We start from the raw sequence: 14,895 nt of genomic DNA, 5'->3' as shown, positions 1-14,895 counted from the left end.
TGTCATTTATATAAATAATTTGGATGCAAGCATAAGAGGTACAGTTAGGAAGTTTGCAGATGACATCAAAATTGGAGGTGTAGTGGACAGTGAAGAGGGTTACCTCAGATTACAACAGGTTCTGGACCAGATGTGCTGAGAAGTGGCAGATGGAATTTAATTCAGATAAATGCGAGGTGCTGCATTTTGGGAAAGCAAATCTTAGCAGGACTTATACACTTAATGGTAATGTCCTAGGGAGTGTTGCTGAACAAAGAGACCTTGGAGTGCAGGTTCATAGCTCCTTGAAAGTGGAGTTGCAGGTAGATAGGATAGTGAAGAAGGCGTTTGGTATGCTTTCTTTTATTGGTCAGAGTATTGAGTACAGGAGTTGAGAGGTCATGTTGCAGCTGTGCAGGGCATTGGTTAGGCTACTGTTGGAATATTGTGTGCAATTCTGGTCTCCTTCGTATCGGAAAGATGTTGTGAAACTTGAAAGGGTTCAGAAAAGATTTCCAAGGAGGTTGCCAGGGTTGGAGGATTTGAGCTATAGGGAGAGGCTGAACAGGCTAGGGCTGTTTTCCCTGGAATGTTGGAGACTGAGGGGTGACCTTATAGAGGTTTACAAAATTATGAGGGGCATGGATTGGTTAAGTAGACAATGTATTTTCCCTGGGGTCGGGAGTCCAGAACTAGAGGATGAGAGGGGAAAGATATAAAAGAGACCTAAGAGGCAACTTTCTTTCACGCAGAGGGTGGTGCGAGCATGGAATGAGCCACCAGAGGAAGTGGTGGAGGCTGGTACAATTGCAACATTTAAGAGGAATTTGGATGGGTATATGAATAGGAAGGGTTTGGAGGGATATGGGCCGGGTGCTGGCAGATGTGACTAGTTTGGGTTGGGATATCTGGTCGGCATGGGCGGGTTGGACAGAAGGATTTGTTTCCATGCTGTACATCTCTATGACTCTGTGACTCTACTTGGAATTTCCTAAAGCATTTGACAAGGTTCCTTATGGTAGGCTGGTCCAAAAGCTTAAATCATATGGGATCTGCAGTGAGTTGGTAAGTTGGATACGAAGTTTGCTTGGTAAGAGAAGTCAAAGTAGTTGTGCAGGGATATTTTTCTGATCAGAAGTCTGTGACCAGTGTTGTTCAGCAAGGATCAATACTGGAACCTCTGTTGTTTATAATACAAATGGTTTGGCTGAAAATGTAGGTAGTCTGATTAGTAAGCTTGCGGATGACACGAAATTTAGTGGAATTGTGGATGGTGAGGAAGGTTGTCAAAGGATGCAGCAGGATATAGATCAGTTGATAAGTTAGGCAAAGAAACAGACTTTAATCCAGATAAGAGTAAGGTAATGCATTTTGGGAGGTCAAATGCAAGAGTGAAGTATACTGTAAATGGCAGGATCGTTAGGAACATTGATATACAGAGGGATCTTGGGATGCAAATCCATAGCTTCCTGAATGTCGCAACACAAGTGGATAAGGTTATAAATAAGGTAGATGACATGCTTGCCTTCAGTCAGGACATTGAGTATAATAGTTGACAAGTCATGTTGCAGCTGTATTAAACTTTATTAAAGCCACATTTAGAGTATCATGTGCAGATCTTGTCACCACACTATCGGAAAAATGTGGAGACTTTGGAGAGAGTGCAAAAGAGGTTTACCAAGATGTCTGGGGTTAGAGTGTATTAGCTATAAGGAGAGGTTGGACAAACTTGGACTGTTTTCCCGTTGAGTTTCAGAAGTTGAGGGGGTGACCTGATGGAAGTATATAAAATTGAGTGATGTGGATTGGGTGAATAATTAGAGCCCTTTTCCCAGGGTGAATTGTATATGCTGGGGAGCATAGGTTTCAGGTGAGATGGGGTAAGTTTCAAGGACATGTGCAAGGGAAGCTTTTTATATAGGGTGGTATGTGCTTGAAATGTGCTGGCGTGGGGAGGTGATAGAAGCAGATACGAAAGTAGCATTTTAAGAGGCATTTAGATAGTCCATATCCTTTTATTTCCGGCCTTTTAAATTGGCTATGTGTAAGCAGGTGGCATTAGTTTGGATTGGCATCATGGTTGGCATGGACATGCTGGGCCAAAGGGCTTGTTCTGTGCTGTACTTTTCTATGTTCGCGATGTCTCTTGCTAGTCTACTATAGTATAATGAACAGTGCAATGCAGGAACAGGCCCTTTGGCCCACGATGTTGTGCCGAGATTTAATCCTAATGTAAAATATAGTAACTTAACCTATGCACCCCTCAACTCACTGCTATCTATGTGCATGTCCAGCAGTCGCTTAAATGTTCCCAATGACTGCTTCCACCACCACAGCTGGCAACGCATTCCATGCATTCACAACTCTCTGCATAAAGAACCTCCCTCTGATGTCTCCTTTATACCTTCCTCCTAATGTCTTCAAACTATGACTTCTTGAACCAGTCAATCCTGCCCTGGGGAAAAGTCTTTGGCTATTGACTCTATCTATTCCTCTCATTATTTTGTATACCTCGATCAGGTCTCCTCTCTTCCTCCTTCTCTCCAGAGAGAAAAGTCTGAGCTAACTCAACCTTTCTTCATAAGGCAAGCCCTCCAGTCTAGGCAGCATCCTGGTAAATCTTATATGCACCCTCTCCAAAGCCTAAATAGCTTTCCTATAGACCAGAACTGGACACAGTATTCCCAGTGTGCTCTCACCAGGGACTTGTAGAGCTGCAGCAAAACCTCGCGGCTTTTAAACTCGATTCCCCCTGTTAATGAAAGCCAAAACATCATATGCTTTCTGAACAACCCTATCCACTTGGGTGGCAACTTTGAGGGATCTATGTACTTGCACACCCAGATTCCTCTGTTCCTCCACACTGCCAAGAATCCTGTCTTTAATCCTATATTCAGCATTCGAGTTCAACCTTCCAAAATGTATCACTTCGCATTTATCCAGGTTGAACTCCGTCTGCCATTTCTCAGCCCAGCCTGCTGTAGCCCTCCTATACTATTGATGACATCTCCAACCTTTGTGTCATCTGCAAATTTACTAACCCACCCCTCAACCTCCTCATCCAAGTCATTTATAAAAACTACAAAGAGTAGAGGCCCAAGAACAGAGCCCTGTGGGACCCCACTCAACACTGACCTCCAAGCAGAATACTTTTCATATATACAAGTTGTACCTGTAAATATGTCTGTAGTTATGTAAATGAGAAGAAATTAATTAAGTTAAATTTAGGGCCTTTAGAAACAGAGTCTTATTAAATTATAATGCTGATTTGCTAATATTGGCTATTCCTTGCAGGTAAATCTTGTCTCGCATGAGTCTAAAAATGGCTGATGAGGCTGATTCAGGATCTTCAGTGATTAAAAAGTCCCTCAACTTGGCAGCTGGGAACCTAAGAGGTAGCTGCAGACGTATTAGATGCATTTGTTTCAGTCTTACAGAATTCTTAGCATTCTGAAATAGTTCCCTCATAACAGATATCCCAACAACAGAAATAGGCAGTAAAATGTTAGATTTATTATTAGTGACATGATATCAGGTGACTTAAAAAAAACTTAATATGAGAAAACGGAGCCAAAACAGATAGAAAAAGGAAATTTTATTTATCTAAGGTCTGTTTTCACATTTTTTATTAATGTAAATTATAAAATAGTTTGGGTAAACATCAGAGGCCATGCTGTAAAGTTGCACTGAATGAGGGGATTGTTCTATGAGGAGAGCCCAATCAAGTGAGCTGCTTTATTCTGGTTATTGTCAAGCTTCTTGAGGGTTGTTGGAGCTGAACTCATCCAGGCAAGTGGGGAGCATTCCATCACAGTCCTGACTTGTGTTGTTTGGGAGTCAGAACGTGAATTGTTCTTTGTATGATTCCAAGCTCTGACCTGCTCTTGTAGCCACAGTATTTATATGTTGGTCCAGTTTAGTTTCTGATCAATAGTAAACTCTAGGATGTTCACTAATTCAGTGAAGGTAATGCCATTGAATGTCAACTGGCAATGGTTAGATTCTTCTTTTGTTAGAGTTGGTCATTGCCTGCAACTTGCGTGATACAAATGTGACTTGATACTTGTCAGATTGTCAGTGGGCTCAAATTAATAGTGGTGTTGCCCTGGAGAATTCATTAGTTGGAAGATGACTGAAAGTTAACTGCTGAGATCTGTTTAAATTTTAACCGAGCAGGTTGATTCTGGTCAAGACAGGGCCCTGAGGAATGAACGAGAGGTTTATAGTCCTTGTTTTAAGTTGGGACCGGCGCAATGTGTGTGCATGTTCTTTCAATGTACGAAGAACATGGATCTGTGTATTAAAGTATGTAACTTCCAGTGTGTACAAGTATGCCACAATGTGAGCCTGATTAATGATCTTTACTTTTGTTGTCAGTGGAATTCTTATCACATTTGAGGTTATTTAGCAAATGTTGGCTCATCCTAAAATCACATCAAATGTTGGACATTACGTTTTGAGTTTTGCAAGCACTGACTGATTGATTGATTGAGCACAGTCAGTACTTCCATGTTGTGAACAGCCAAGCTGAATGCTGTTTAATACGATACACCAGTCTTTGGAACACATAGCCTATATATCTCGCATCACACCCAAAGCGAAAATCACAGACTGTTATTAATGTGTGATATGTTTTTTGGCTCGTTGGGAACATCTTGTTAGAGGTGATCGCCATAGAGTCATAGAGATGTACAGCATGGAAACAGACCCTTCGGTCCAACCTGTCCACGCTGACCAGATATCCCAACCCAATCAAGTCCCACCTGCCACTACCCGGCCCATATCCCTCCAAACCCTTCCTATTCATATACCCATCCAAATGCCTCTTAAATGTTGTAATTGTACCAGCCTCCACCATATCCTCTGGCAGCTCATTCCATACACGTACCACCCACTGCATGAAAACGTTGCCCTTAGGTCTCTTTTATATCTTTCCCCTCTCACCCTAAACCTATGCCCTCTCGTTCTGGACTCCCCGATCCCAGGGAATAGACTTTGTCTATTTGTCCTATCCATGCCCCTCATAATTTTGTAAACCTCTATAAGGTCACCCCTCAGCCTCCGACACTCCAGGGAAAGCAGCCCCAGCCTGTTCAGGCTCTCCCTACAGCTCAAAACCTCCAACGATGGCAACATCCTTATAAATCTTTTCTGAACCTTTTCAAGTTTCACCACATCTTTCCGATAGGAAGGAGACCAGAATTGCACTCAATATACTAACAGTGGCCTAACCAATGCCCAACACAGCTGCAACATGACCTCCCAACTCCTGTACTCAATACTCTGACCAATAAAAGAAAGCATACCAAACGCCTACTTCGCTATCCTATCTACCTGCGACTCCACTTTCAAGGAGCTATGAACCTGCACTCCAAGGTCTCTTTTTTTTCAGCAAAACTCCCTCGGACCTTACCATGAAGTGTATAAGTCCTGCTAAGATTTGCTTTCCCAAAATGCAGCACCTTGCATTTATCTGAATTAAACTCCATCTGCCACTTCTCAGCCCATTGGCCCATCTGGTCCAGAACCTGTTGTAATCTGAGGTAACCCTCTTCGCTGTCCACTACACCTCCAATTTTGGTGTCATCTGCAAACTTACTAACTGTACCTCTTAGGTTCGCATCCAAGTCATTTATGTAAATGACAAAAAGTAGAGGACCCAGCACCGATCCTTGTGGCACTCCACTGGTCACAGGCCTCAAGTCTGAAAAACAACCCTCCACCACCATCCTCTGTCTTCTACCTTTGAGCCAGTTCTGTATCCAACTGGCTAGTTCTCCCTGTATTCCATGAGATCTAACCTTGCTAATCAGTCTCCCATGGGGAACCTTGTCGAACGCCTTATTGAAGTCCATATAGATCACATCTACTGCTCTGCCCTCATCAATCTTCTTTGTTATTTCATCAAAAAACTCAATCAAGTTTGTGATACATGATTTCCCATGCACAAGCCATGTTGACTATCCCGAATCAGTCCTTGCCTTTCAAAATACATGTACATCCTGTCCCTCAGGATTACCTCCAACAACTCGCCCACCACTGAGGTCAGGCTCACCGGTCTATAGTTCCCTGGCTTGTCTTTACCGCCCTTCTTAAACAGTGGCACCACGTTTGCCAACCTCCAGTTTTCCGGCACCTCATCTGTGACTATCGATGATACAAATATCTCAGCAACAGGCCCACCAATCACTTCTCTAGCTTCCCACAGAGTTCTCGGGTACACCTGATCAGGTCCTAGGGATTTATCCACCTTTTAACCGTTTGAAGACATCCAGCACTTCCTCCTCTGTAATCTGGACATTTTGCAAGATGTCACCATCTATTTCCTTACAGTCTATATCTTCCATATCCTTTTCCACAGTAAATACTGATGAAAAATATTCATTTAGTATCTCCCCCATTTTCTGTGGCTCCACATAAAGGCCGCCTTGCTGATCTTTGAGGGGCTGTATTCCCTCCCTAGTTACCCTTTTGTCCTTAATAAATTTGTAAAAACCCTTTGGCAATTAGAATTAAGGAGAATCCAATGCTATCTCATGTCCCCTTTTTGCCCTCCTGATTTCCCTCTTAAGTATACTCCTACTTCCTTTATGCTCTTCTAAGGATTCACTCGATCTATCCTGTCTATACCTGACATATGCTTCCTTTTTGTTCTTAACCAAACACTCAATTTCTTTAGTCATCCAGCATTCCCTATACCTACCAGCCTTCCCTTTCACCCTGACGGGAATACACTTGTGTTGCCAGTGCATAATAGCTGCATGAACAGCTAGCTTCACCTCTTGCTCAAATTTCTGAAATAAGTTAGACTGAATGCAAGTTAGAGCGCATAAGATGTTTAAGGAATTTCCTAGATACAGCTGCAGATTCAAATGTAACAAAAGTATCATTTACATATCAACGAATTGCAAGAGATAGGAGGTTAGGTATCATTCTATTGAAGGCATGTTTCTCATGGCACTCAACAATAATGTTTCTGAGAGTTAAGCCCAGAGGGCATCCCCTGACAACACCATCTATTTAAGCATATACGATGTTGTTAAATCTGATTTCAACTGTGTAAGTTGCTGTGTTCATACGTTCAATGAATACTGATTCATACAAAGATGTTTGTTCTAGATCACCGTGATATAGCGCTGCAGTGAAAATGTGTCGTGGCTTGTTTTAATGGTCAATGAGCTGGCAATGTCAAATTAGCACATGGACTACTGCGATCCAGTGTGCAAGTCCTGTAAATTAGGATTGGCATGATACAGTAACACTTGTTAAGGATGACTATTCCATTCCTTTGTTGAGATTGCAGATGTGTATGTCCACATTGGCATTGATACTGAACAACGCCACCATGCATTTGTGTTTGTGTTTGGAACCTCACAGTATTCCTGCTGTCGCTCATACAGGGGCAGTTTCAAAGATCAAAGGATATGGGGCAAAAACAGAAACAGGGTACAGAGTAGGATGATCAGCCATGATCATACTGAATGACGGAACAGACTCAAAAGGCCAAATAGCCCGCTGCTCTTTCCATGTTCTATGTTTCTAGGTTTTTGGCATTATATCTAGGAGTCAGCAAAAAAGTCTACCTGTTTGATTTGGGACAAAGGTATATCAAAACTGAAACTAAGCTCAAGAATAAACTCTCATGGTCAGATTTTTTTAATGTGGTATTGTTGATTGTTTTGTCAAACCACTTCTACTTAAGCTTGTTTATGGGGCCCTAGCTAGGAGAGGTTATGGTAGGGTTATTGAGAGGTAATTATGCCCCCTGGGAACAATGGAGAAAGTCTCCTTTCAAATATGGTAAAAACAAGGACTGCAGATGCTGGAAACCAGATTCTAGCTTAGAGTGGTGCTGGAAAAGCACGGCAGTTCAGACAGCATCCAAGGAGCAGTAATGTTTTGTGTTGTTTTTTTCAATTAGGAATAGCTTTTAATTGTGTTGGTTTAAATATTTTTACGAATTTTTGTGTTTGTGAAATCCTTACGGTCTTTATTCAAGGTTCTTTGAATGGGGTTATTCCTCCTGGGGGGTCTCGGACTTGCCTGGACGATCATGGCTAGCTATTCACTTAGTGCACCTAGAATGTCAAGGGGAGTAATTCACCAATCAAAAGGAAAATGATATTATCAAGTCTCAAAAAAGAAAGGGTTGATGTAGCTCTCTTACAGGAGTCACATCTACTTGAAAAAGAATATATAAAGCTACAACAGGGCGGATTTGATCAGGCTTTTTTCTCATCTTTCAGTTCAAAAAGTAGGGGAGTAGCGATTCTTTTTCGGAAGAATCTTCCTTTCCAAATGTTAAGCCAGATAAAAGATGAGTCTGGACGGTATATATTGATCAAAGCCCTAATACATGGAGAGGAATATGGAATTTTGAATCTTTATTGCCCCCCAGCGCACCCCTTTAAATTTGTAATGGAAGCATTCTCTAAGTTGATGGCTTTTGGAGTCTGCCATACAATTATAGGAGGAGATTTTAACTATATTACGGACCCAGAGACAGATAGGATACCCAAGAGCACTATGGATATATCTCTGAGATCTAGACATTTGGCAGATCTGAATGAGGAGCTTGGGCTAGTAGATGTATGGAGGTGCCTTCACCCCCAGGGCAGAGACTTTACTTTCTAGTCTAACCCACACAAGTGCCATACCAGAATTGATATGTTTTTTGCCTCCTCGACCCTTTTGAATTCCATACTGTCTTGTAAAATAGGTAACATAGCTATTTCTGATCATGCCACAGTATATATGGAAGTCAAGATTAGGGATGATGGGATAGGCCCCCGACATTGGCGAATGGATCCCTTCTTATTGAAGGATAGCAAATTTATAAAGTATTTTTGCAGGAATTCAAAACCTTCTGGGAAATTAACTCAGGTACAGCCAGTAGCCTGTCGATGATGTGGGAGACTACTAAGACTTGTGTGCGAGGCTTGATCATCTCATACTCTGCGTCCCGGAAAAGACAAAAGGGAGAGCAACAGCACCTGCTTGAAGGCAGCTGAGACAATGTATCTTGACAGGCCTTCCATTACTAAGCTACAAAGGATCACAGCCCTTAGGGCAGCCTTGAATACCGCACTTACTCAAACAGCAAAGAGGGAAATATTATTCACAAAGCAGAGATTATTTGAATATGGTGATAAGCCTAGCAGATATCTAGCATACCTCGCTAGAAAGAAAAAGGCTCCTCAAGCCATTACGTCCATTAGAGAAAGTGCTGTTACCCTGACTTGTGATCGTAAAAAGATCAATACAGCCTTTAGAAAGTTCTATTTTGAACTGTATAAATCACAGGACTGTGAGGATAGAACTGAGAAGATGGAATCCTTTTTTAAAATTCTGACCCTTCCGGGCTTAACCTCTGAGCAGGTGTCGATCTTGACTGCCCCCCTGACAAGCCAGGAAGTATTTGACGCGGTTAGGCAGCTTCAGAGTGGCAAAGCACCCAGACCAGATAGATTTCAGGTCGAGTTCTATAAAGAATTTATAGGGGAACTGGCCAGGCCACTCATAAATATGCATAATTATTCATAGAGTCAGGGCTGCCTCCTGCCTTTGTTGAGAGAAGCAAATATCTCTCTTATTCTTAGAAAGGGAAAGGTCCCAGAAGATTGCTCATCATATAGACCCATTTCCTTACTAAATATGGATTTCAAAATTCTTTCTAAAATGTTAGAATTAAGATTGGGGAGGGTCTTACCATACATCATAAAAGAGGACCAGACGGGGTTTATAAGGGGCAGCAGGTCAACTAATATCAGAAGGGTCTTAAATATGATACAAGCCTGCCAACAGGGAACAATACTGGGTTTAGTTGTCTCCTTGGATGCAGAGAAGGCATTTGATTGAGTAGAATGGCCATATCTTTTTTATACATTGGAAAGGTTCAGTGTCGGAGAGCTATTTAGTAAATGGGTTTCAGTGTTATATAATGATCCCAAAGCAGCGTTGATCACTAATTGTCTAAGTTCGGATAGCTTTAGTGTTGGCAGGGGATGTCGTCAGGGATGTCCTCTTTCACCATTATTATTCACGCTAGTGATTAAACTACTGGCGGAAGCTATGCGAATTGATCCTAACATAACGGCTCCGAGGGTTGGATCGGGCAAACATAAAATCACTCTATATGCTGACGATGTCCTCCTCCTCTTAAGTGATTCTTCTTTGATATCTGTGCCCCGCCTAAACCAAGTGATCAGCTTATTCGGTATGTTCTCAGGCTATAAAATCAATTTCATGAAATCTGAGGGCATGCCGTTGGGAGGTCTTGCCAGTGTATCTAATTTACTGGACGGATCTTGTTTTCCCTTTCGGTGGTCACTAGAAGGTTTTCTGTACTTAGGTATTTTATTACCCCAGTATTTACACAGCTGTATAAAGCTAATTTCGTGCACTTATTAGAGAAAATAAGACAGGACCTTCAACGCTGGGGAGATCTTCCAATATCCGGGTTAAGCAGAGTAGCCTAGTTAAGATGAATATCCTACCTCGTCTTTTATTTCCTATGAGAATGCTCCCCTGATGCTACCGAGACAAGCGTTGCGTAACCTTTTATGGCTGACTCGGCTTTTTTATTTGGAATCATAGACGGCCCCTTATTAACTTAGAAAAGCTGCAGCTTCCACAAGCAAGGGGAGGATTGGATTTTCCAGATTTTAGGAGGTATCAATTGAGTTCCTTATTGTCCTATATAGCTGATTGGGTCTCTTGTGACCCGCAATCAATTTGGCTAGATATTAAGACCTCCCAAGCAAAATGTCCCCTCATCAATCTTTTATTTATGAACAAGATGAGAGCTATTATGGACTATTGTAAAAATCCTCTTGCATTGAATACAATTAAAGCCTGGAGGATAATGCGACAAGGTGAGGGTAACCTGCAAAAAACCTCTCCTTATACTCCTATAGTGGGAGCTTCAGGATTTCAACCAGGGGTGACAGATCCTACATTTAAAACTTGGAAGTCCAGAGCTATCTCCTGTTTGGGAGATCTGTTCGATAGGGAGGTTATGATGACCTTTGAGCAGCTGCAGAGACCTTTTTCGGTATTTCCAAATACGAGACTATATACAAAAGAAGACCACACTGATAATTAACCCCTACAAATTGGATAGGGAAAGGAGAGTGCTCTGGCCGATGGGGCCCCCCTTGGTTAGTACTCTTTATCACTCACTATATAATAAAGTATCTTAAGCCATGGAACAAGTATTTAAAACCTGGCATCAAGAATTCGGGTTGGAAGTCTCATTAGAAATGTGGGAGGACAGCTGGGAAAATGCCAGAAAGATCTCTATTTGTAATAGAACTCAGGCTATTCAATTAAAGATACTCCACAGGGCTCACATTGGCACCTGAGCGACTAGCAAAATTCAAGGCAGGAGCATCCCCAATGTGTCCTAAATGTAAAATAGAAGTTGGTACTCTCACGCATTGTCTATGGACATGCCATAAGATCCGTAGGTATTTGGATAGAGTAGCGAATGCATTGACAGGGATCTTGGGTACGGAGATTAGATCGGATCCAGTGTCCGTGCTTTTGGGCTCTTCAGATTTTCCCTCCCTGGATGTGCACGAGAGGAAATTATTTACCATTCTTTCCTTTTGTGCAAGGAAAAATATTTTAGTGAATTGGGTAGCTGAAGGCCCTCCAGGACTCTCGAACTGGCACAGATTAGTCATGGAATATATCCCCCTTGACTTTCTTACAAATATTGTGCACCAAAAAGCGGAATTATTCTATAAAACATGGCAGCCCTTATCGGCACAGATATTTCGGCCATACTGTCCAGGGCTTTTGTCAGGCTATGGTAGTGGTTCTGGCTGGTTCGGGGACCCCCAGGAGGAGGAATCCCTTATAAATACGGGTTTTATTATGACTTGATGTAAATCTATTTTGAGCATGCATCTAGTTATTTAATTATTTCGTTGTTTATTGTTAGTAATGTATGATATTCTGTTTTATGTTTTGGTTGTTTGTAGGATAGATTAGTAGTTAGTTGGGTTTTTCTTTCATTTTTTTGGTTATTTTTTAAAATTTATTTAGTTTTATATTGATGTTTAAACTTCTTTGTATTACTTTTGTAATTTTGTAAAAAATCTTAAATTTTCTTTTTTCCAATAAAAATATCTGTTTTAAAAAAAAGCGTGTTTATGGTGCAGGTTTGCATCAAGTGGGTGCTGTTTATGATGCAATGATCTATTGAGATAATATAGTGATATAAATAGATGCCTTGAAAGTTGAGTGGCAGGTAGATAGGATAGTGAAGAAGGTGTTTGGTATGCTTGCCTTTATTGGTCAGGAGTGGGAGGTCGTGTTGCAGCTATATGGGACATTGGTTAAGCCTCTTTTGGCGTACTGCTTGCAGTTCTTGTCTCCCTGCTATTGGAAAAATGTTGTTAAACTTGAAAGGGTTCAGAAAAGAGTCACACGGATATTGCCAGGGTTGGAGGGTTTGAGCTATGGGGAGAGGCTGAATAGGCTGGGGTTACTTTCCCTGGAGCGTCAGAGGCTGAGGAGTGACCTTATAGAGGTTTGAAAAGTCATGAGGGGCATGGATAGGGTAAATAGACATGTCTTTTCACTGGGTTGGGTGAGTCCAAAACTAGAGGGCATAAGTTTAAAGTGAGTGAGGATAGATTTAAAAGGGACCTGAGCGGCGGGCAACATTTTCACGTAGAGGATGGTGCATGTATGGAATGAGCTGCTGGAGGAAGTGGTGGAGGCTAGTACAATTACAACATTTAAAGGGCATCTGATGAATATATGAAGAGGAAGTGTTTAGAGGGATTTGGGCCAAATGCTGGCAAATAGGACTAGATTAATTTAGGATATCTGGTCGGCATGGATGAGTTGGACAGAAGAGTCTGTTTCCATGCTGTGCATCTCGAAGGCTCTGAATCAACAATTGAAAGAATGTGTGTACTCAGAATATGCATAAGATATGGAATGTGTACATTTGTACCCCTAGAACCAACTTGTTCATCTTGCCTAAACACCTGCTGAATTGTGGAACTATATCAACCTTTGGGATTATTAATGTATTTGAAAATGTAAGCTGGGACAACCTTGGATTTAATGAACTCTTGGAGAAATTTGAGCGCAAACTTAGCACTGTACTCACTAAACAGCACTATTTTCATTTCTGTTATAAATTCTCTTTGCCTTTATGTTCATATTTTTGAGAAATAGAGCAAAATTTGGACAATGTCCTTTTTTCAGCAATATTCAAATATATTAAAATCACGTAATTCACAAATGTATTTAAATTTAAAGACACCTGACACTTCTGGGTTTGAAACCTCTCCATTCCTCCTTGAGCTTTTACTTCTACTTTTAATTATATTTTAATATCCTTGCAGGTTTTCCACAGAATGTTTCACTGAGACAAAGTTATCGTCTGCTTGGAAACAGCCTCAATATCAACGTGGTAGCCAAGCTCATTGGCTTGATGGTTCAGTGATATCAAAAGCCTATAAGATTTATGATGTATTCTGTGTAAATATGTACATCTGGAAATGCTCATTTTGCCTAATAAATCTGGAAATGCTTATTTTACCTAATAAATATGCCTGTTTTTAATATTATCAATATATTGAAATTGTCTTTTTGATATTGCTGCATACAAGTCTGCCCTTCCATGCATTAAAATATCAGAACTTAATCAGTACGGCATGGAATGTAAGCTGAATGTTTTGCTTTGTAGTTGGGGTTTTGTGACATAACTCTTATTCAGCTTCCTAACAGCACTGTACCCGACACCACCAGACAGACAATAGCAGTTCAAGGTGTTTCACTGGCATCTTTTCAAGGGCAATTAAGAATAAGCAACAAATGATGGTATAGCCAGCAATGCTAAAGTTATGTGCAAGAATCAAAACATACTGTAATGTGAACAAATTTAAAATAATTCTCGTATATTTAGAATGTTTAACCAAGCTGATTTTTAAATTGTTTAATAAATTTAGTCTGATGACAAATTGTTTGTATTTTGAAAGAATAAACCAAAATGTTTCATGCAGGGTCATTTTGTTTCAATCATGGCAGTTTTACATTGCACTATTTATTTGTACATCAAGTCCTTGTTTATTATGTCTCTGTATTCTAGTTCTGATTTGGAGGTGCCGGTATTGAACTAGGGTAGATAAAGTTAGTTATAATCCAACAGGTTAATTTGGAATCACTAGCTTTCAAAGCGCTACTTCTTCATCATTTCTAGTTCTGAAATATAATGCAGCGACTTAGAATTATATAATAATGCCAGGTCATATTGAATGAAGAGTCTGTATGTCTTCATTGAAGAATTTGGCAGTCTACTGTTCATTTATTATAGTTGTAATATGATTCTCTTCATAACCTTTACAGCCTTCCAGTCCAGAATTTGACATTGAACATCACTTCAGGCCAAAATATTATTTTGGAAAGGTTTATTGCAAATTCCTTCCTTTAGTGTTCTGGAGGCAGGTTCCATTAAGGAATTCAGGAATGTATTGAATGATTATTTGGATAGAAGTAAAGTGCAAGGTTACAGAGGAAAAGCAGGAGATTCATGGTTTGTAGTGACCCTTCACCCTCGCACCAGGGAAACAACATATCATCATGGATTCATGTTTGCAGCTGGTGATACATCTGTCTGTTCTGGCTGCTATTTCTTTTGAACTTCTTTTGAATAAATATGTGACTAAAAATGCCTCCAGCGTCCAAACCTTTTCAATATTTATCAAAGTGTCTGATGCGCAACTAAAGTTTTTTTTAATGCTAAATTTTATTCAGTTATTTGACAACAGAGAAGGAAGGTTTAATTTTCATTGCCTTTCTTGGAAGTAGATGTATTGTGTACCTGGAATGGAAATGAGTTTGACGTCTATATCATTTTTGTAGTTGGAACTCACCACGTAAACTGGTTGCAAA

The 14,895-nt window shown here is 40.7% G+C and overlaps 1 protein-coding gene across 6 annotated transcripts in view; it reads left to right on the top strand.

Moving 5' to 3' along the window:
- trdmt1 (tRNA aspartic acid methyltransferase 1) overlaps positions 1 to 14,011 on the top strand; it is an 89,939-nt gene extending 75,928 nt beyond the window's left edge. For 5 of the 6 annotated variants that reach the window (XM_087987361.1, XM_043690382.2, XM_043690379.2 and 2 more), the window contains one exon: positions 13,347 to 14,011. In XM_087987361.1, the coding sequence (XP_087843487.1) occupies positions 13,347 to 13,447 (101 nt within the window). In that variant the 3' untranslated portion in view covers positions 13,448 to 14,011. Of the gene's footprint in view, positions 1 to 3,273; positions 3,375 to 13,346 lie in introns of all 6 variants that reach the window. The other variant, XR_015757230.1, reaches the window with a different exon arrangement.
- The last annotated feature ends 884 nt before the right edge of the window (positions 14,012 to 14,895 follow it).

The sequence above is a fragment of the Chiloscyllium plagiosum genome, unplaced genomic scaffold (genome assembly GCF_037043375.1).
Source record: "Chiloscyllium plagiosum isolate Xiang-an unplaced genomic scaffold, Cpla_swu_hap1 HiC_scaffold_5, whole genome shotgun sequence".
Taxonomy (NCBI): Eukaryota; Metazoa; Chordata; class Chondrichthyes; order Orectolobiformes; family Hemiscylliidae; genus Chiloscyllium; species Chiloscyllium plagiosum.
This window is presented reverse-complemented; position numbering and strand designations above follow the sequence as displayed.